Source organism: Chiloscyllium punctatum, chromosome 33, assembly GCF_047496795.1.
Source record: "Chiloscyllium punctatum isolate Juve2018m chromosome 33, sChiPun1.3, whole genome shotgun sequence".
Taxonomy (NCBI): domain Eukaryota; kingdom Metazoa; phylum Chordata; class Chondrichthyes; order Orectolobiformes; family Hemiscylliidae; genus Chiloscyllium; species Chiloscyllium punctatum.
In genome coordinates, this window is record NC_092771.1 from 8,817,181 (window position 1) to 8,840,548 (window position 23,368).

A 23,368-nucleotide genomic window follows, 5' to 3' on the forward strand; every position below is an offset into this window, starting at 1 on the left:
AAGCATTTGAAAAAAGTGTTTTACTGCCAAATTAAATTTTACAAAGATTACAGAAAACAACCGCAAAGTTTCTAGTCAGAGAGTAACTGGCTGTAACACGTATACAGTTCTAAATGATCACCTTCAGCTAAGCTACTCAGAAACCTTCATTAGCTCCATGTTGAACCTTGCCTCAAAAGAACCAGATATATTTTATCCCAAATACTCTTAGCAATCTGCACTCTCTCTCAAATATATCAACATAGGTATGTGTCTTGCTTCCCCACACGCTAATCAACTTGCAGTCTACCAACTTTAACATCAGAAACAGAAGTCTTATTTATCCAGCACAAACCAATTCTGGAGAAGGAAAAGAAATCACTGCTTTTTGTCAGTAAAGCATGAGTAAGTGTGTCATCAGCAATTGACACCAATGTTATCGAGAGATTCTTGGCCAGTTTTCCCAGTCCTTCCCTCCATAAAAGTTATGACTTATATCAGGGAGTATGTCTCCATAGCACCAGTTGTTATCTCGTACTGTTCCCATGTATGAACCTTCATGGTAATTTTTGGAAAGGGGTGCATCTACATCACAGCACCACATTAGTGTTTTGAGTCAAAAGGCTGAGAGTTCGAATTCCACTGCAAGGAGTTGAGCACAAAATTTAAGCTGATACTCCCAGTACGATATTGAGGATGTGCTACATTGTCAGAGACACAGTGTCTCAGATGAGGCACAGAACCAAGGCATTGACTGTTATGTCAGTAAAAGTAAACTAAAAATTCCATGATACTATTTGAAAGGAGAGCAGAAGAATTCTCCACATGCTCCTGACCATTTTTTATCCCTCAAATAGTATGACCTACAAAGCTGATTGGGTGGTCATTACCACACTACTGGTGGTACACACATTGGTTGCCACATTGCCTGCAACTCTTCAAAAGCACTTCATTGACTGTAAAATGCTTGGGGATATCTTGAAAATCATAAAATGTGCTGAATAAATGCATGGTTTTCATTCTTCACAATCTTTACCTAAATATGGTTCATGTAATCTTGTAACTCATGCACCATTGATTCTCTCTTCTCCATAACAAGCTTTCAATCCAAACACTTGACAAGTCTGACCCTCCTAACACATTACTGATTAAAGCATAAAAAACTAGACTGTTGAGTAGTCTCGATTCTTATTGATATTCAAACTAAATTTTCCGATAATAATTCTATACTAGGTGGGCTACTGCGGGATTATATGAGTGCTGGTGATACAATCGTATATTTTATTTTCACGCTTAAGGAAGCTGAAAGAAAGCAAGAAACTTAAATTACCAGTAATGATCAAATGTTCCAAATGCATTTTTTTGGGAGTTGTCCAGAGGAGTCATTGATCAAAAAGTAAAGACGTTTTTTAGCTTTTGCAAATTAAAACAGTATGAACATTAAATCCACAGGAAATAAGGCATGAAACATGGAGAATCTTTTGATATTCTAAACACTTTCTGATTGTACTCAATTTATTTTCTCATCAACAGTAAGAATAATTGAACTCTGTAACTAGGAACCAGATGATATTTTGAATCCTTGTAAATATCTTTTAAGTTATTTCCTGAGTTCTGATCAGGCTCTTGCTAGTCCGTACACTGCATCTTGCCCTGCAATGCTGCCTTCTGATTGACACTTTAACACTATCAGATGTTTAATGCTAAAAACGTGATGGAAACTGGACATTTGTTACGATGATATTCACGTGCCATTCGTTAGGAATAAAAGTCTAAACTAAACTTAGAAAAATGGTGAAACTGGCCAAATATGTGTTTATATTTTTCTCATTTTATCTATAATTATTAAATGTTTAATTTCCTGTTTCAGTAGTGAAGCTGGCGTCTGGATAGGTTTCTTACTGTAACATTCATGATGGGGTCTTGACGCAAAAACAAACTATTGCAAGTGCTGGAAACTCAAAACAGAAAATGCTGGAAATATTCAGTGGTTCAAACAGAGTCATGGAGAGGTCATAATAACCCAAAGAAGTGTTAAATTTAATAATGGGAAAGTTAAGCTGTAAAACATAACAATTTAACTTAGAGCTGTTTACAGGAAAATACTCCATAAATGTAGCCTAGACTCAACTATTACACATCACATCCACGCAAAAGTATTTTAAGACCTTTTAACTGTCTATATCTGTACACAGAAACCTCAAATAAAACTACTGCATAGCCAACAGTCCTCTGCTACTATTTTCAATCAATCTTTTCTATAAAATTAGTCAACAGAAACAATTTTGTTTGTGCATTTTTTTAAAATCATTTTTTCATTTGATAATGATTTCTGTGACATTGTGAGGTCTCAGATAATAGAATGTGTCACAAATGTATTTCTTTTAAAGCACAGATGTGGGGTTATGCAGCAGGTAAGTTTCAAGCAGTGTTTTATCAAAGCATTAAAGCATCTGATTCCATTGCGACTGCATAATCGCTGCTTGATGCCAGCTATTCTCTAACTGTGCCTGTATTAACTAGGTTCCATTTCAAAGGCATAATCCATTTTTTTGAATGCTGTTTACAGTTCATCATCATACAGAGGCGGTTCATCGTACTGACCCTCATCAAAGTGTGTAACAACTTTCTGTTCGCTGTAGACCACATGTGTGTTACCTCCAGGTGCACCAATCCTGGGCTTTGCCAGGACGTTTGGAGAAACTGCATATTGCATTAGTTCTGGATCAGAAGTTTGTAGATCTTCTTCACCTGCACCAGTAACACTCACTTCATTGCCATGTCTATTCTCAGATTCCCATTCTTCATACCAATACACATTACCCTCGAGTCTCCTTTCATCCATTCCTTCAGCAATTTCACGCTGCTGAGTTATGAATGTCATACCTCTCCCACTGTCACCTCCACTCGTCTGTACTGACATAACTCGGTTTGCATTCATTTGAAAGGTTTCTGATGAATTTTCTGGATCCAAAACTCCATGAAAGAACTCTTCTCTGTCAATCTTACCTATTCCCTTTTGGAAGAAAGTGCTTTGATCAAACCAATCACCTTCAATTTCACTTGACTGAGACACTTCACCAACAGTTAGATCACCTGTTTGATATTGAGAACTTTTGTATTCATCAGTGTCAGTCTCATCTCTCATACTGATTTCTGGCAAAGACACAGGTTCCTGATTAATACTTCTGACCTTTATTTGGATTCCATCATTGTTGTGCGAAGTATCAACTGTTTTAAGACCTTTTGCACTCAGTAGTTCCTGTATTTTCTCTTGAGTAGTGACGTTAATTAATCTTGACCCTATGTCATCTGTGTTTTCTTCATCTTCAATGTCCATTGAATAGAAATCCTCTGGGTCAAGGCTTTGTAAAACATTTACCTCAGCCTCGATAGTGACAACGCCGCTCTGAGAAGATTGTTGGACATTTTTAATATTAACTGATACGTTGTCAGATGGGTCTTGGGAATCTCTAGTGAGGACTGAAAGCTCATCCCTCAGACTTTCTGGTACAGCCTCTTTCAACTGCTGCAAAGCTCCTTTGAGCTTAAGTTTAGGATCCTCCATTTCCTCAGTCAGTAGCTCAACAATGGATGCCTGAACATCTTGAGGGACTCTAATCGATTCCTCTATCAGACATGGTGAAGACAGTTCTTTCGACAAGGTATCTTGCTGTGTGTCTGTAATTTGTTTAACGTTTTCTGAATCTGCGCTGGCTTGAGGAGAATGCAACCCCATTTCTGTTAGTTCGGTTCCAAACAATTCTGTTCTTTCCTTAGTGATTTCATGTGCTTTTTCATTTGAAGATAAAATGTCAGGTGAGCTCTGCAGTAGCAGTTCAGTATTTGATAACATTGTTTTCCTAAAGTCTGCAGCAGTCATTGTAATATTTAAGACTTCTTCATATCTGCCATCCTTTCCTTCATAATCAATGTCCTCTGCTCCTAAAGACAGTGGAAACGTGTCTGCAGTTGTAGGAAAATCATCAGCTTCTTCAAAATGTTCCAAGGTTTGCTCTCCCATCTCAACACTTACAGATACTTTCCCTGGAACTTGTCTTCCTTTGAACCCTAGGCTGAGAAGTCCATCCATAAGGTTCTCAGTCTTTGACCCTGTTAAATGTTCCAAAGCCCCTTTCACTTGAAGCTCTGGACTTTTGGCATCCACATTCAACATTTCTTTCAGAGTTGACTCATCTCCCACTTCAACAATTTCTTCTTTTCTTGACTGAATAATAATTTCTCTTTTGGTTTTGTCATCATCCAACACTTCTTTCTCCTCAATATGATAACTGATGTCAGGTTCTGGTGAAACATTCAGTTTTGTCAAATTAATGGATTTTATGTCTGTTTGAATGATGTCCCCAGTTCTAATATTATTTGTTAAACTTTCATCATGTTCATAGATAGCAACTCCACGGTTATCCTCTGACTTCCCTACATTTGTTTTCATCCAGATCTCTTCTCCAGTTTCCAGCATAGATTCCTCTTTGTTCTTTTCTATCGGAAAATACTTTGTAATTTCTGCACTTTCCTCTTGGTCTGTAGTACAGATGTATCCATCTGGAGTAATAGGTGGCCCCACATTACTAATGTCTACTTTGATTTCCAAGTCTTTTGGAGTACTTTCGACTTCTATCACTTCCTTCGGTACCTCAGCCTCATTCTCCTGCTCATTGGTTGTCTCTGTAGACCTCCTGTTAAAATCAAAATCTTGCTCCTCATTAACAGGTTGAGGTGATTCATTCAAACCTCGAGACTTAAGTTCCTTCTCTTCATGACGTGAAACATCTCCTTTATCATAAGAGTCTGACTCCTCGACTATTATTTTGGATTTGTGTGTGGCCATATCTGTAACATGCACAGCCTTGGCCAAAGGCACTTTACTCTCCCTGTCAATCTTTTCTGGAAACAATTTGTGCTGAACGATAGCTTCCTTCGTTGTACTGTGAGAGTCTTGAGGTTTCGGTGCAAACCTGGTCGTGTCTCTGTGAGCATTTTTTGACCTTGCTGAAGATACAATATTTTGAATTGGTGAAGACAATGTGTCATCATAAAGCAGATCATCGTCTAACAGAGAATTCTTAATAGTCTTTCTTGCTGGTATTCTATATGGAAGAGGTTGTGGTATTATTCCCTTTTTGTTAATCACAGTATCTTTCCGGAAACTTGAAGGAATTTTAATAGTGGTTGGTGTCCACTTCTTGCCATCTTGTGTGTCAAGACTTGGTTGTAGGACAACATTGGACATATGTGATCTTATATCTGTCCCTGTTGAAACAAATAAGAAATTTAATATGAGCCCATTTTGACATTCAATAACGTACCAAACACCTTTCTGCTTTCAGTCCTGAGATAGAGACAGGAGTCAACTATTCAACCCATCAAGTCTGTACAACAATGAGATCTTGGTGGATCTGCTGTTTAACTCCATATTCCTTCTTTTCTCCCATATCCCTTAATACCTTTGGTTCACCAATATTTATCTAAGGTTTAGAGTTCAAGATTGATCTGGAATTAATTGCCATTTGTGGAAGAGTCTCTACCACCCTTTGCTCGTTTCCTAATTTCACTTTGAATGATCTGCTCCTTAAACCATGCACCTGAGCTTTAGCCTCCCCACATAACAAAACATCTGATCTCTTCATCTGATCTCTCTCTTCCTTAACAGCTTGAAGATTTCAATTAAGTCACCCCTTAACCTTCCGACGTACGAAAAACTTTTGTGTAATCTGTTCTTAATGTAACCTTCGTGTGTCAGCAAATCCACACAGCACTCCCTCAACAGCAAATATATAATGGTCCTAAGATGCGGCATAATCAGATCTTATCCAGAATCATAGGTTCTTTTTAATTACCAGAAAAAAAAGGTTTCCTTATTAATTACTTGAGGAGAAGTACTGGTTAATGCTGTACGGAGCTATACACATCAGATGGTCTTATGTTTAATTCCCATGCTGCATTAAGAAATCTAGGAATGCAGAGAATGTAAACTGAGCTAATTGATCTGAGACATAGCAGGAGTTGGGCCATTTAAAATGTGTACAGGAAAGGGGGGTGCGTGGGAAACCAATTTAGCAAATAAAACTAAACAAAGTGCCTGTTTGTTTGAAAATCTCCCGTACTTGTAAAGCCACAGACTCCTGTTATCACACTAATACTGTCATCCCAACATCTATCTCATGACCATTCCTCTTTTGTGATTGTCAGGATTACAGCTGAGCATGCCCCAGGCCTCTCCCAGCCTGTAGGATAGAATCTTCTCTCAGGGTGGCCAGTTTGGGAACGAGAAGGACGAGTAATTAGCCAAGGCGGTGGGGCACCGCCACCTTCTCATCACCACCACAGTTAAATTCAGGGCCTAGAAGGCCCAGCATTCACTTTCCTCTCTCATCACCAATTAAGGACCTCTTAATTGCCCCATCCTCTTGTCACTGGGAGTAACACAAATAGAACATTCCCAAAAATTGCTACCCTATGCCTGTCATCTTGGGGTAGGGAGGAAGGATGGAAACTACATCAAAGGCAATCTGTGCCAGATTGAAGATCTGAATGTTGGCCAGGAATTTGACCACGGGGACCGTACCCTATGATTCCACCTCTTTGTAACCTTCAACATGAGCACCCATATTTCATTGGCCTTAATCCTGGGTGTATTGTGAATATAGACTTAAGGGGTGCTGTTCTGCCGGGAGTCACAGCATCCTTGGGGGCGCTGCTGAGCACAGGCTGGCCTGTCTCTAGTTGGCTGGCAGCTCTCGCTGTGTGGGGTTTTATCTCAGGGGAAGGTCTGCTATTGACCCTGTGGTTCATTGGGGCTTCCTTGGAAGAGATAGCACCCATCTCTCACTAGCACTCTAGTCAGCAGATATAACCTCCGCTGATGCATCTACAGGATTGCATCTGTCCTTTCAAATATTAGCAACAGTGGACTTTTCTCTGATGTAAGCAGAGAACTCTGGAAATATTCAGCAGATCAAACTGGATCTGTAGAGTGAAAAATACAGGTAATGTTTCAGATTGCTGACTCTTCCATCAAAACTCTTTTTCTGATCGAGCCCTTGAGTTCAATAACCCATTCATTACTCTCACGTAGATTAGGATGCAAAAGTTAGACCACTTCGCCAAAACTACATAAGGCCACACTTAAACAAATCAGCCAATAGGTTTCAGAAAGTAGAACCTGCAGTCAGAAAAAGTTGCAGGTCACACCCATCAATATGAATAGTCTTAAGAATACTTTCCAGCAATTTTGTACATGGTTCATGGTTAAATACCAAGGAGTGTGAATTATCCAAAGAAATACATCCCTTTTAAAATAGTTTTACCTTGTCTGAGGTTTCGCAAATGCTGTGGTATCCCATGATGCTTGATGTGTTCTCCTTCTAACAAGGCCCTGAAAAAAACACTTAATCTCAATTGTATGACACATTTGTTTCCATTTTTATTCCAGATAGGGTAATCAGAAGGTCTCCAATCATTGTGTGACCATTGGGAAAGGTTGAGGACATGTGCACCTCACATAAGACCCGCCCAAGGTTTGATGGTATCGGAGTCTCCCCAATGGACAATCCAGTATAAAACAGTGTATAGCAGTCTAGATCTGAGTTTAAATTTGTGCTGAATTAGATCTCCTGAGTCAGATGCCAGAGGCACTACAGCAGTTCAACTCAGTAAATGTGGATTAGGAGGGAGTGACTGTGGGAAAATGCTCTCTCTCTTGGTAAACTTTGCTCATATTCTACCTTACACACTGAGTTGGTTCAATGTTGCTGAGCCTCCTCACCTCCTCACCTGACATCAGTGATATTTCCAACGGATAGTGTTCAGAGCTATGAAACATGTTTGTTTTTATTTTACCTTTTTCCAGCTGAGGTCACCCAGTTCAACAGAGATCGGGAATCATGGGATCTTCTGGGACAAATGACTCAGTATTGCATAGTACAATATACTGTTCCACTAAACAACCATCGAACTTCATACAGTAACTTGTACAATATTCAAATCCATAATTTCCAGCAAAAATGCAGATTCTTCAGGCCCCTTTTCAGATGATTCATCAGTCCCTTCAAAGAAAGAGTGTCTAATTCTGATTTTCACCACCACCCCTGAACTTCTGGCATAGGAATGTCATTTTCCCTTCTACAGCCTGCCTTCAGTTGACATACTAATAGCGTTGGCTGAGTTAAGGAATATCAGATTACTCAAAGATTCCTGGAACTTGTAAAACTGCAGCGATCCAGTTGGTGAGAAGTGACTCGATTGATATGCTGCAGGCGAGCAGGATGTCAACGAGGCTTGAAGAGAAAGAGGCACTGAGCACAAACTGCCCTTTCTGAAACAATGCTCGAGTGTTTTTAACATGGAGTCAGAATGGAACAGTTTGCTAAGAGCTGGCACAGCTCAGTGCAACAGTTGACCCATTTACCAGAGTGGAACATGAAATCACTAGAAACTCATTCCAAGAAAAACACTTGATGCAGCATTTACAGGATAACTGTAGCAGTGGGAACAACAATACTTTGACATTGACATTTATCCTGAATTATTTTTTATCCATCTCCCTTTAGTTTTCTTTCCAGTACTGGAAGCATTACATTGAATTTAATAACAAAGAAACAGGCTATTCAGCCCAACTGGCCCATGCCAGAATTTATGCTTCACCAACTATCTATAGAGTACAGTTTGATCTTTCAGGTGTTAATGTAAGTAGAGAGTACATAGAACCAATAACACAGGAAGAAGCTACAATATTTAGGTTAATTTCTCTGTGCTAATGTTTCTGCTCCCCTCAAGGCTCCTTCACTCACTCTCCATTTAACTCCATCAACATATTCTTCTATACCTTTTCGCTGGACTGATCTAGCTTTCTTGTTAAATTCATCTAGATTACCTGTCTCAACTATTCATATGGTTGGTTCCACATTCCCAGCACTCTCTACATAAAGACATTGCGCCTGAATTCCCTATTGGCTTTAGCAGTAAGACATAGACAGTGCATTGAATTACAATTCAACATTAATGGTATGTTGTCTGAATGGGTGTTCTCCCCCCAGATTCCAGAGAAACTCAACACTCAGAAATGGTCAGGAAACCCCAATGTTTTAATCCTCCCTAAACCACATACAATGGGGCCAACTGTAGAATCCCCATCGAGCTAATCTCGTTTAGCAAAGATATGGAATAAAACAAAGGCCACTGGGAATTGGGACTAGGAAATAATTGAGTAGGCAGAATTGTTCTTAAAATAGCTGAAGTTAGTCCAGGATTTATTTTAAAGGAACAAAACCATAAATTGCTGGAAAATCTCTGCAAGTCTGGCAGCATCTGCAGAGAGAACTCGGAGTTAATGTTTCAAGTTGAGGGACCGTTCCTAAGAACTGGTCTTAAGGAAGGGTCACCAGACCCAAAACTTTACCTCTGATTTCTCTCCACAGGAGCTGCCACACCTGCTGAGATTTTCCAGCAATTTCTGTTCTTGTTTCAGATTTCTAGCATCTGCATTTCTTTCAGTTTATCTTAGTGGAGTTGTAGCTTTTGTAATTTCTTTCAATGTTTCAAGGTGATACACGAGTGTTGAAGAAAAAACAAAATTCAGTCTTTTCTATCTGGTGTCACTGCAAGCAGTTCTCAGCTAGGACCAGGATAAGCTGTTGATAAAGCTCTCTCTCTCTCTCTCATTATTTTCTCTAGCAAAATGACAAGAGTCAATATAATTAAGCATCTCTTGCTGCACCAACATGATCAATCATTCAATTGGAAATGAAGACAGTGGAATAGAGTGAATGTCACTAGAATAGTGTCGAACAGTTCAAACTTATGATCTAGAAACATGTGGTGGACCTTGAACTCAATTAATAAATCTAGAATAAAGCTGGACTCATTTTTGTTAATCATGAAACTATCCCTGATTTTCATAAAACCAAAATGGTTCACCAATTCCCTTCAGGGAACAAAGTGTGCTGACCTACATCTGATTCCAGATCCACAACAATAACCACCCCTGAAATGGCCTAGCAATACCCCTCGGATCAAGGGCAATTTGAGTTAAGCAACAAACTTTGACTTTGTCAGTGGTGTACACATCCCATGAAAGAATAAATAGAAACAGTGTGATATTACCAGCTGCTTTGTGAAGTTGTACACAGTAAGATTGAAATTTCCCAACCACACTTCAGATCTGATTACTACAACCAGTGAGTTAAGGAGACACTGTTCCTGTAAGTATGGACTGGGTTTCAAGCCAAGTCCCAGGAGAAAAAGACCGGAATTGCAAGCTCCTTGCACCTCCTGCTAATATAACAATTGTTGACAGTACTATTCTTATGTTTCCGGAGGTGATTACTCATATTTTAAAAAGAAATACATCTGACTTTTCATTTGTAAAATATTTTTTCCTGCATGTGAACTTTCTCCTCTGCTGGTTAGATGCAGACCAATCCCCACATGGGGGTTATCTTTATGGAACCTCTGCTGAATAGCATAACAATGGAGCATCAGAACTCAATTTTAAATGTCTATAGCTATTTATTTATAAATATCTCCGGTTACTGGGCCTGTATCTTTGTATCTACATGTAAAATATAGTAAAAGATAAGTATTGATGTATCTTTGTGTTTTATTGGTTTCTGTAAAAGGATGATAGCAGTTTTTACTTTAGTTTTAAAGTTTCCCTCCAACTATCATTTTCCTTTATTTTTGCAATGGTCTAGTGAATATTCAATCTGTTCTAATCTACTAATTATTTGATTTAACTGTCCTTAAATTCCAGGAAGAAAGTGAGGACTGCAGGTGCTGGAGATCAGAGTCGAGAGTGTGGCGCTGGAAAAGCACAGCAGGTCAGGCAGCATCCGAGGAACAGGAGGGTTGACGTTTCAGGCATAAGCCCTTCATTATGACTTTCAAATCCTGCCTGATGAAGGGTTTATGCCTGAGACGTCGACTCTCCTGCTCTGCTGTGCTTTTCCAGCGCCAGACTGTTCAACTCTTTAAATTCCAAATCAATCCAAGACTTGTATAATAGGGAACTCTTCCAGTCCTCCCACTCCTGAATACAAATAGAATAAAAAGGTGATAATCTAAGAAGTAATACTTATCACAACTTTGGTATCCCTCTTTTTTATTTCCACTGCAATCTTGCTTGTGCTTATTTCACTGATATTATGATTGCTGTTCATTCAACTGTTCTGTTCCCTGTTTCAAATTCCCTTCCTCCCCCCTAAGCTGAATCAAAATCGAGACTCACCAGTTATCTTGTTGTCCTTTGCTTTCAGGAAAATAGTGGGGATGTTGCTGGACTAGTACTCTTGACTTTGTCCCTTGGGGACATGGGTTCAAATCCCACCATGGAAGATGGATAGAACTTAAATTTGATTACATTTCAGGAATATAAAGATAGTCAGCAACAATAGTGACAATTATTTACAATGACTATAAAATCCCATCTGATTTACTAATGTACTTTAGGGAAGGAAATCTGCCATCCTTGGTGTACGTACAAGTTAACAATTGGGCCATTCAATGAAATCATGGCTAATTTGATTGTAACCTCAAATCCATATTCTCACTGACCCCTGATAACTTTTCCCTTCTTTACTTGTCAACAATACTTCCACCTTAAAATTCTTCAAGGCCTCTTGCATTGCCTTTTCAGGAGGAGCGTTGCAAAGACTCATGACCCTCAGAGGAAATAATTTTGCCTCTTTGTTGTTTTGAATGAGTGATCCCTAGTTCCCGATACTCCCACGCAATATGGTTGACTCTTAACTGCCCTCCCCAACTGCCCAGCAATACACTCAGTTCAAGTGAAATTAGGAATGGCCAAAAAATGCTGGCTTTACCAGCAACACCCACATCCCATGAAAGCATGAGAAAAGTCTTCTACTCACCCTAACGCATTCACCTGCAAATCTGTGGAATTGCTTGACTCCTTGGTGCATACCTTATGCATGCACCTTGTTCACATTTTTTTTACGAATTTGAATTGTGTGTGGCTCAGACTGGAAGTTATCCTCACTTCTTTTAGATTCAAACCTCCTGTCAAACAGTAAATGAAGTAAACATTACCTGTAGGTGGCAAGCTCAAGACTCAGTCCCATCTTCACTTGTATCAGCTGTTGTTGCTCTTTGAGGTTAAGTGTAATCGTTGATATGAGATCGTGCTTTTCATCCTCTAGTAAATCAATCGCTCTCTGTACACCACAACCAAGACACAGTTAGTCTGATGGACTTGCAACTACTGTACTACTGTTCTTAATTCATTAAGAAAAATGGTGCACTGAGAACAACCTAGCTCTCAATGCTAGCAAAACCAAGAAACTCATTATTAACTTTTGGTGGGATGTTACTCATGCCACCCCCCCCCCCCCCCCCCCCCCCACACACATTAACAGCACAGAGGTGGAACGAGTGGAGAATGTCAAGCTCCTGGGAGTGATCATCCACAACAAGCTTTCTTGGACTCCTCATGTGGACACACTGGTTACAAAGGGTCAACAATGTCTCTTCTTCCTCAGACAGCTGAGGAAATTTGCCATGACGGTGAATACCCTTGCCAACTTTTATAGGTGCGCCATCGAGAGCATTCTGTCTGGATGTATCACTACCTGGTATGGTATCTGTACCATTCAAAATTGGAGAGGGTTACAGAGAGTGGTGAACTTGGCCCAGACAATCAGAAAGGCCAACCTCCCATCTATAGAATCCACCTACCAGGCCCACTGTCCCGCCTCAGGCGACTGACTGTGTGGAGTTTGCACGTTCTCCCCGTGTCTGCGTGGGTTTCCTCCGGGTGCTCCAGTTTCCTCCCACAGTCCAAAGGTGTGCAGGTCAGGTGAATTGGCCATGGGAAATTGCCCGTAGTGTTAGGTAAGGGGTAAATGTAGGGGTATGGGTGGGTTGAGCTTCGGCGGGTCGGTGTGGACTTGTTGGGCCGAAGGGCCTGTTTCCACACTGTAATCTAATCTAATCTAATCTAAAAAGGCCTCCAGCATTCTCAAAGATCTATCCCACCTTGACAGTGTTTTTTTGCAACCTCTACCATTGGGGAGAAGGTACAGAAGCCTGAACACACGCACTAGCTGGTTTCGAAATAGTTTCTACCCGACTGTTGTTAGAACACTGAATGGACTCACAAACTCTTAACATTCGCCTTTACCTGCGTTTCTGTTCTTGCTGCTGTTTACCTATTATTTACTTGTCTATGCTACTTAACTCTGTGATCTGCCTGTATTGCTCGCAAGACAAAACATTTCACTGTGCCTCGGTACATGTGACAATAAATTCAATTCAATTCAATTCAATTCCTAATCTAACACCAAGAATTTGACTTTTATCCTTTCTGGAGCCAGGAACAATGATGAGTGAGCTGGAAATAGTTTGGTTAAAACACCTTTTTAAACTAATTCATTGTTTCTGGGCATCACTGCCTAGGTCAGCATTTATTGCTGATCCCTAATTGCCCAGTCAGTATATAAGAGACAACCATCTTGCTGTGGGTCTGGAATTGCAGATAATCCAGTCCGGGTAAGAATGGCAGATTTCCTCCCCTAAAGGACATTAATGAACTGCATGTTTTTGTAAGACAATTGCCAGCAGTTAATGGTGATCATGAGGTTTTTTCCTAATCCAAATTTCAGCATCAGGTATGATGGGATTGGAACCTATATCCCCAGAACATTAACCTGGGAGATGCTGCATTACTAGTTCAGTGACATTACCCCTCCCCATGTCTGTTCGTGGCTCCATCTCCCTCCCAGGACATTTTCCTGAAGGACAGGGGTTAGATTTTCCTGGGCTCAGCCCACCAGCAGCAGTGTAGCCAATTAGGGTTATTAGATACTGCATAAGGCCAATTGAAAGAGGCTAACTGAAATCTGCATTCCTGTGGATGACGAGTGCCAGTTTAACTGCATGGATCTAGCCCCATGATGATGATGATTTGATGTATTGTCATGTGTACCTAAGTACAGTGAAAAGCCTTGTTTGTGAGCAGTACAGCCAGATCATAGAAAGCGAGGATGAAAATAATACTTGGACAGTGTAAGACATATAGGTTTTACTGCTCAGGATGTGCACTAGACAAGATCAACATTGACAAGATCAGCATTATTTGAAGTTAAAGAGACCATTCAGCAGTCTAATAATGGCAGCGAATAAGCTATTCTTGAAGCTGCTGGTGCATATGTTCAAGATCCTGTATCTTCTGCCTGATGGAAGAGGTTAGAAGAGAGCATTACCAGGATGGGAGGGATCTTTAATGATGTTGGCAGCCTTTCCACAGCAACACTATGTGTAAACGGATCCATGGATGGGAGGTTCGCTTCTATGATGGACTGGGTTGGGCACACAACCTTCTGTAGTTTCTTACGGTCCTGGGCAGAGCAGTTGCTGTACCAAGCCATGATTCATCCAGATGGAATGCTTTCTGTAGTGCATCTGTAGAAGTTGGTGAGGGTCCTTACGGAGAGGCCAAATCTCCTGAGCTGCCTGAGGAAGAGGAGGCATGGCTGTGCCTTCCTGACCATCACATCAACATGGGAAGTCTAGGATGGATTGTCGGCTATCGTCACTTCTAGGAACTTGATGCTTTCAAACCTGTCAACGTCCACTCAGTTGATGTGAATAGGGGCACGTTCTCCTTCCTTCTCTCTGAAGTCGATGATTAGTTCTTTAGTTTTGCCAACATTGAGAGAGAGGTTGTTCTCATCTCACCAGGTCACCAAACCCTCAATCTCCTTCCTGTAATCTGCCTCATTATTATTTGATATCCATCCTACTGTGGTGGTGTTATCGGTAAACTTGTACATGGTGTTTGTTTAGAATATGGTAACACAGTAGTGGGTGTACAGGGAGTACAGCAGGGGGGCTGAGAATGCATCCTTTGGTGGGGGGAGGGGGGGTGGTGCCAGTATTGAGTGTTATCGCGGAGGAGATAGTGTTGTCTGTCTTCACTGATTGAAGTCTGTGGGGCAGAAAGCTGAGGATCCACTTGCAGAGGGTGGAGCCAAGACACAAGTCTCAGAGTTTTGAGACAGACCTGCTGACAGACATGCCTTTAGACCGCCCTCCTTGCTCATTCCACAAGAATAAGTCACAGTTTGAAAATTTGGATCGATCCTTTCAGGACAGAGTAAAGAATTGTATTTCTCTCAGAGGGTTTTATGACTTTAGAGCTCTGTGTTTCAGAGGGCAATGGAGGCAGGGTCAGCAAATATTTTGAAAATAGAAGACGACAGATTCTTGTTAGGCAAGGGTCAAAGGTTGTCAGGATTAGGTGGGAATATAGAATTCAGAATCTTAACAGATCCTCATGATCTTAAGGAATGGCAGAACAGGGGATGAATAGTCTGTTTCTGGTCCTATATGGATGTCTGTATGAACAGCTAAATTGGCCTTCAACAAACATATTTATTTTGTGATTTCATGTGTTTTCTGACCTCTCGATCAAAGACTCTGACAGAGCCAACTGACTGCGGAACATATTTTCTCCTGAGTAGATGAAGGATCCCGCTGTTCGGAAAGGGCCTTATCTGTCTGGATGAAATTTGTCTCCAGCTGTTAACGAGATTATAAAGCAGTGTTCCAACACAGTGAGCATCTTAGTGTCAGTCTGGGACATGTCAGTCAAACAAACCAGTTTGATTCAAATCCAAGTGCTGGGAACCAGATGTCTCCTTTACCAACTGGAAGGCAACAGTGGTATTATCGCTGGACTGTTAATTTAGAAATCCAGGTAGTTTTCTGGGGACCCAGGTTCGAATCCTGCTACAGCAGATGGTGATAGTTGAATTCAATAAAAGTTTGGAACTAAATGTCTAATGTCAGCCACAAATCCATTGTCAATTGTTAAGAAAAACCCATCTGGGTCACTAATGTCCTTTAGGGAAGAAACTGCTGTCCTTACCTGGTCTGGCCTACATAGGACTCCAGACCCACTGGAATGTGGTTAATTTTTAACTGCCCTCTGGGCAATTAGGGATGGATAATAAATATGGTCTAGCCAGCAACACCCTTATCCCTCATGAATTAATTAGAAAAGAAGTTTTTCCACAGGTCAGATGATATCTACACCACCTGGTGAAACACTGAGCGAGACATATCGGATTGGTTCCTTTTCCATACCCCAGCCTGTGCTGATATCAGCTAACAGCTGCAACTACAGGAATCCTCAGTGCCTGTGGATTAATGAGTAATATAAATCTGAGTTTCTATGAATGGCAGCAGCTATGGAGAGCATGAATGGAAAGTGAAGACAAAATCGGTTTGACCTGTGAATCATAGAGTCACAGAGATGTACAGCACTTAAACAGACCCTTCAGTCCAACTTGTCCATGCCGACCAGACATCCTAACCAATCTAGTCCCATCTATCAGCACCTGACCCATATCCCTCTGAACCCTTCCTATTCATATACCCATCCAGATGCCTTTTAAATGTTATAATTGTACCAGCCTCCACCACTTCCTCTGGCAGCTCATTCCATACACATACTACTCTCTGCATGAAAAACATTGCCCCTTAGGTCTCTTTTATATCTTTCCCCTCTCACCCTAAACCTATTCCCTCTAGTTCTGGACTCCACCACCCCAGGGAAGAGAGTCTGTCTATTTATCCTATCCATGCCCTTCATTATTTTATAAACCTCTATAAGGTCACCCTTCAGCCTTTGACGCTCCAGGGAAAACAGCCCCAGCCTATTCAACCTCTCCCTATAGCTCAAATCCCCCAACACTGGCAACATCCTTCTGAACCCTTTCAAATTTTACAACATCTTTCTGATAAGAAGGAGACCAGAATTGCACACAATATTCCAAAAGTGGCATGAGCTCCCAACTCCTGTACTCAATACTCTGACCAATAAAGGAAACCATACCAAACACCTTCTTCACTATCCTATCTACCCACGACTCCACTTTCAAGGAGCTATGAACCTGCACTCCAAGGTCTCTTTGTTCAGCAACACTCCCTAGGACCTTACCATTAAGTGTATAAATCCTGCTAAGATTTGCTTTCCCAAAATGCAGCACCTCGCATTTATCTAAATTAAACTCCATCTGCCACTCCTTAGCCCATTGGCCCATCTGATCAAGATCCCATTGTAATCTGAGGTAACCTTCTTCACTGTCTACCACACCCCAATTTTGGTGTCAACTGCAAACTTACTAACTATACCTCTTATGCTCGCATCCAAATCATGTATTGCCCATTTTCCCACACCTGAACCACATACCCTCGCAACTGTCACTAGTCACCTGGGCAGGCCAGCAGGGGTCTGTCAGTGCTCAAGGACCTGTATTCAGCAATTTCAAGGAGAAGGTAGGAAAATAGAAAAACCATTTCCACTCCAGTTTCTTCTCTTCAGATGGGCCTATCGAGATGATCTTGGCAGCTGAGTACGCAGCAAGTTTGCAAGCATCAGGCGTGCTGGCATTGAACTTGGGTATCCAAGGCAAAAATCCAACACTTCAGATCCCACTGGGTTTTCATAACAATGAACATTCTAAATCAACAATATTTCATCCTTTCCATCCCCAAGTGCTTCTCTATCTATTCTCTGGGCTCAGCATTCAGATGTAAAGAAATGTTGTTGCTCAGCAACCTCCTTGCGCAAAATGGAATTGAAGTTACGGAAGTGTGCACAAGAATGATTTGTCTCCGGATCCACACTGAGTTATCCAATCAGAGGCAAAGTGTTTGTGAATCGTTGTGCTATAGAAAATGGATGCTCTATCTCCACCCATAATACAAACTTTGCATGTACCGAGTGAGGTGATAGAACTATATAAATTTTAATTATCTTAATTTCAGGAAGGTGTCTTTGAGCAGTTCTGCTTTGTAAATATGCCAGAAATGTCACCAAAGGAATGTGGCTTTGGAATCTGCTTCACTATGTTTACAGACAAATTCCTTCACTTTGCAGATTAAATAGGGGTTTTCACAAGGGTTTTGTTAGAGCTGGTGGTGAGAACTGAACAGTTGGTAACTAGAAGACGTTAATTTAAGATAATTAGCAAAAGAAGTCTAGGGAGTTTTTTCACTGCGAGTGGTTATGACCAGAATGCATGTCCTGAAAGGATGGTAGAAACAGATTCCATACTAACTTTCAAAATGGAATTTGAGAAAGACTTGAGAAGAGACCATTTGAAAGGCATTGGGGGAGAAAGCAGAAGGTGTGGGCATACAACCGAACAGCTCTTTTGAAAAGCCAACGTGGATTTAATGGGCCATAAGGTCACTTGATTTGTTGTGTGATCCTTTGTTCTCTAGTGCTCTGTGGCTAGATTTGGTAGTGAGGACTGAATGATTCCAAGCTTATCCCTGTTTTGTGCTGAGCTGGGGAGTAATGAACTGTTACAATTGACCACAAAACTAGAAGGGTAAAAGAAAGGGTAAAACCACTTTACTCCTTCTGATCACTATCCAGCACCTTCCCCATTTGTGAGACTGGGATGAAGCTAAGGACAGGCTTAGGGTCTCATGGACCTCCAGAGTTGGGTGGGCTGCCAACAATCAATGTCCATGCGCACACATGGAAAATGATGACTTGGACATGCCACTGAGGATACTGGCTGAAATTCTCCCCTTTCTGGTCCGGGGATGCTTAACGCTAGTACTGCTCTGATCCAAGGACTGACCTCTAACAACACTCACATGTGAGTCATGCAGCTCTTGCATGAAAAATGCATGCTATTACTTTTGCTTACATCACTGTTGAAGCTGCTTTTAAAATCTGAAACTCCCTCAGCCATCCCTCCTTCATATACTTTAGAACAAAATCTTGGGGATTATTACCAACTGCATTTGACATCTCACAGTTCAGGTTCACCACACTGAGAATCTTAAACATTCAACATAACTAGACTATGTGACTATAAAACGCATTTAGACGCATCATCTTTCCTTATGAACTGTCCTTGGAAGAGGCCTCGCAGTAGGGTTGAAATCAACTCGGAGAAAGTGAGGACTGCAGATGCTGGAGATCAGAGTTGAGAGTGTGGTGCTGGAAAAGCACAGCAGGTCAGGCAGCATCCAAAGAATCCCCTGTTCCTCGGATGCTGCCTGACCTGTTGTGCTTTTCCAGCCCCACACTCTCGATTATGAACTCTCCTGTAAAGGTGTAATAAAAGAAATTCCCTAACTTTCGACTGATAACTTGTCTTTTCTTGGCCTAAGTGCTAAATGCTCTGTAATATCTTACCTAGAAGCAGCCTTCTCCTCTGTAAGACTTCAGGATATTTAGATTTTGTAAAGCTCCTCAGTAGAGCATGACTCATTTACACACACCCTTTCTTGTGGGTGTTTCTGGCATTTGTTGCTCGTTGCTGAATGCCCTTGAGAAGATACTGGTTAGTGCCTTCTTGAACTGCTCTCATCCATGGTTAGTAGGTAACACCCACAGTTCTGTCATAGAGGGATTTTGACCCAGCGACCGTGAAGGAACAATGATAGAGTTCCAAGCCAGGATTGTGTGTAGTTTGGAGGGGAGCTTGCAGGTGGTGGTGTTCACATGTATTTGCTGCCCTTATCATTCTAGGTAGTAACGTTTGTGAGTTTGGAAGGTGCTGTTGGAAGAACCTGGGTGAGTTGATGCGGTAGATCTTATAGATGCTACACACTATTCCACTTTTCTATTAGGAATTCTATGTCGTCAGAATCAACAATCCTGCTCCCTTACTGAATGAATCCCAGGACTTTAAGTATAAACCTAACTGACATCAGTTAAATCTATACAGTTAATACCACTTTGAAGAATAGTGTGGGAGTTCTCCCTGATGGCTAGCTAACATCTATTGCTGAGCTGAAAATGTGTTGCTGGAAAAGTGCAGCAGGTCAGGCAGCATCCAAGGAGCAGGAGAATCAACATTTCGGGCAAGGGCTTATGCCCAAAACGTTGATTCTCCTTGGATGCTACCTGACCTGCTGCGCTTTTTCAGCAGCACATTTTTCAGCTCTGATGTCCAGCATCTGCAGTCCTCATTTTCTCCTAATATTTATTGCTGAACCAACATCCCCAAATAGAGATTTTTCTGGTCAGTATCATATTGCTGTTCGTGGGATCTTACTGTATGCAAATTGACTACACTGTTTCCTACATCACAACAGTGACTTCAATTTTTTAAAATGCAATTAATTAAACCATTAATTGCTAAGGATCACCTGAGGTCTTGAAAAACAGTATATAACAATACAATAAACATAGAACGTTTCCATGGAAATAACAGAGAATGCAGCTTCAGAAACAAAACTCTGCCCAAGTCCATTCTCTTGGCATCTACAGAGTTAAGGGTTTGCTTCCAAATGTACTCACCTGATATTCCTCCATATCCACATCATGCTTCTGTTGAACTGTTAAAAAATCTTCTTCCAGTTTGTTCTGGAGATTAAATTGATCTTCAAGTTCCTTCTTCAGTGCTTCTATTTCCATAATCAAAAGCACTCTTTCCCTGTTCAATTCTTCACCTTTCTCTTTGTCCTGCTGAACAGCAGTTTCCAGTTCTTCGATCTTGTTCTTGTAGATCTCAAAGCCTTCCTCCCACATTGCTGTCAAGGTAAGGGCATGTTGTTCAACATTCTCTTCGGTCAGGGGGACTGTGTGATACCCCTGAGTGACCAGGAGCTGGGGCGCTCTGCTCAACCTTTCCTTCATTTCTCTTTTTGCTTGCTCATGCTGATCTTCCAGGGTTTGACATCCTGCCCGCAGCTCCAAGATGTACGCTTCGAGAGACGCGTTGGCGGTTTCAGTCTGCTGAAGGACCTTTTCGTGTTCAGCCAGCTGTTGCCTTATTTTTTTAAAACCTGTTTGTTCGGCGGTCTGATGCTTTTGTAACTCTTGGATCTCCCGCCACAGGCTGCATCGTTGCATTTCAGCTTTTGATTTCTCGAATATCAGCTCCTCCAGTTCCCATCTCATCTTGTTGATTTCATCCACATAAAGACACCGCTCTTCTGCCTTCTTCTCGGTCTTTAAGTGCTGGATCTCAGTGACAAGTCGTTGATTCTCTTGCTCCAGTTGTCGGACCCTGGATAAGTATGACTCCAGGCGATGGTTCAGCTCCTGGAGCTGGGATTTTTCATGAAGCATTGTGGATTTGAAGGGAAACATTATTCCAGGCTGTATTCCTGCTCCCACCCCTCCCACACTTGTTTACCCACTCAAACTAAATGCACTGTTCACACTGTGTGTGTTGTATAAGCTCCTTGATTCAGTAAAGAGAGAGACAGTTTGCAAGGGTGTGTGCGTCTCTCTCTTCCTCTCTCTCTTCAAGCACTGACAGGTGGTACCAGCTAAAAAGGGGGAGGTCCAAACTTTGAGTCATTGGAAAATCTTTAACTCACTCAGAGCTCTCCAACTGGATCAACTGACCCCTTGTGGCCAGGCGTGATTACATTAACAATTCTAACCAACACAAAATCATGTTTCTCAAGCTGCCAGATTGAAACCTTTAACATTCAATATTATTTGGCTAGGGCAAAACTTAAGTCTGAAAATAGGTCCTTAAAACTGCAGGAGAAATGTTCAAGAATCTAAACAGTGCTTTTAATCAAATGCAAATCCATACATAGTCTGCTTTCCACACTTTTAAGCCCAGTGAGTAAAACAGTGTGAAGTAGATGAACAAAATAATTTTGGATTTAAGTGCTTGAGTTGCTTTTGTGCCCCTGTTCCTCAGTTTGACTGTCACTGGATAGGAAGCCTGTGGTGTAGGAAAAGCTAATCATATCCAGTTCTTCCCCAGCTTCCCCTCCTCCCTCATGCTATTTGATCACAAAGCAATGTTGCTAGAGAAAGTGCAGATGTTTATATCCCATGGTTTCTGGCTCTGGTGGTGCCTTTGAGGAATCTTCGTGCCTTGGTAGCTTTATATCTTAAGTAAAGACATCCCTTTCCTGCTACTAGACCAGGACTGTGTTTTCTGTTTCTTCTTCCTAGCCATTGAAAGGGTTCAAACTTTAAATCAGCAAAAAAAAATTTAGTTAACTTCTAAATTTAATCTCATGAAGTAATCTTCAGTGGGAGTCATTCGACAACTAATCACATCCTATTAACCATGTACTGTAAATCCTGCACTCTTATCTAGTTGTGAGGATTTCATTTCTGTGCTCAAATGTAATATCAACAGGTAATTTAATTACCTCTGCCAATGGAAGAATTGAGTCTAATAGAGTCACAGAGTCATACAGCATGGAAACAGACCCTTCGGTCCAACCAGTCCATGCTGAGAAGAATCCCAAACTAAACTAGTCCCACCTGCCTACTTCTGACCCATATCCCTTCAAATATATCTTATTCACATCTAAATGTCTTGTAAATGTTGTGATTGTACCTGCATCCACCACTTCCTCCAGTAGTTCATTCCATATCTGAACCACTCTCTGTGTAAAAATGGTACCCCTCGTATCTTTTTTAAATCTTTCTCCTCTCACCTTAAAAATATGTCCCCTCATCTTGAAATCACCAACCCTAGGCAAAACACACCTGCCATTCACCTTATCCATGCCCCTCATTATTTCATAAACCCCTCTAAGCTCACCCCTCAACTCCCTATGCTCCAGTGAAAAAAGTCCCAGCCTACCCAGCCTCCCCTCATAACTCAAACCCTCCATTCCTGGCAACCTCCAGGTAAATCTCTTCTGAACCCTCTCCAGCTTAATAATATCCTTTCTATAACAGGGCAATAGACAATAGACAATAGACAATAGGTGCAGGAGTAGGCCATTCAGCCCTTGGAGCCTGCACTGCCATTCAATATGATCATGGCTGATCATCCTTAATCAGTATCCTGTTCCTGCCTTATCTCCATGTCCCTTGATTCCACTATCTTTAAGAGCTCTATCCAACCAGAACTGGCACAGTATTCCAGAATTCCAGTATTCCAGAAGAAACCTCACTAATGTCCTGTACAACCTCAACAAGACATCCCAACTCATTTACTCAAATATTAGAGCAATGAAGGCAAGCATGCAAAACACCTTTTTCAGTCTAAATATGATGCAAACTTCAAAGAATTATGTATGTGAAGCCCTATCTCTCTCTGTCCTACACCACCACCCAAAGAGTCCTACTTTATTTGTACAAGTCCTTTGTTTTTCCAAAATGTAACATTTAACCAAATTAAACTCAATCTGCCACTCTTTAGCACTTTGACCCAATTGATCAAAACCTCTTTTTAACCTTGGATAACCTTCTTCACTATCCACCAAAGCACCAATCTATGTGTTATCTGCAAACTTACTAACCATGCCCTCTATATTCTCGTCCAAATCATTTATGTAAATGACAAACAAAAGTGAACCAGCACAGGTCCCTGTGGAACACCACTGTATTACTATTCTAAAATATACTAAGATCCGAATCAGTCTTATATTGCCACCTTGTGTTCTACACATG

The 23,368-nt window shown here is 41.1% G+C and overlaps 1 protein-coding gene across 1 annotated transcript; it reads right to left on the minus strand.

Annotated features, from left to right (window-relative positions):
• Positions 1 to 5: 5 nt before the first annotated feature.
• Positions 6 to 21,251, minus strand: synm (synemin, intermediate filament protein). The gene is made up of 4 exons (XM_072552910.1): positions 20,288 to 21,251; positions 12,046 to 12,170; positions 7,308 to 7,375; positions 6 to 5,250 (listed from the first exon to the last, which is right to left on the minus strand). The coding sequence occupies exons 1-4, from the start codon at positions 21,080 to 21,082 to the stop codon at positions 2,543 to 2,545; spliced, it is 3,696 nt and encodes a 1,231-aa protein (XP_072409011.1). The 5' UTR covers positions 21,083 to 21,251; the 3' UTR covers positions 6 to 2,542.
• Between the last annotated feature and the right edge of the window lie 2,117 nt (positions 21,252 to 23,368).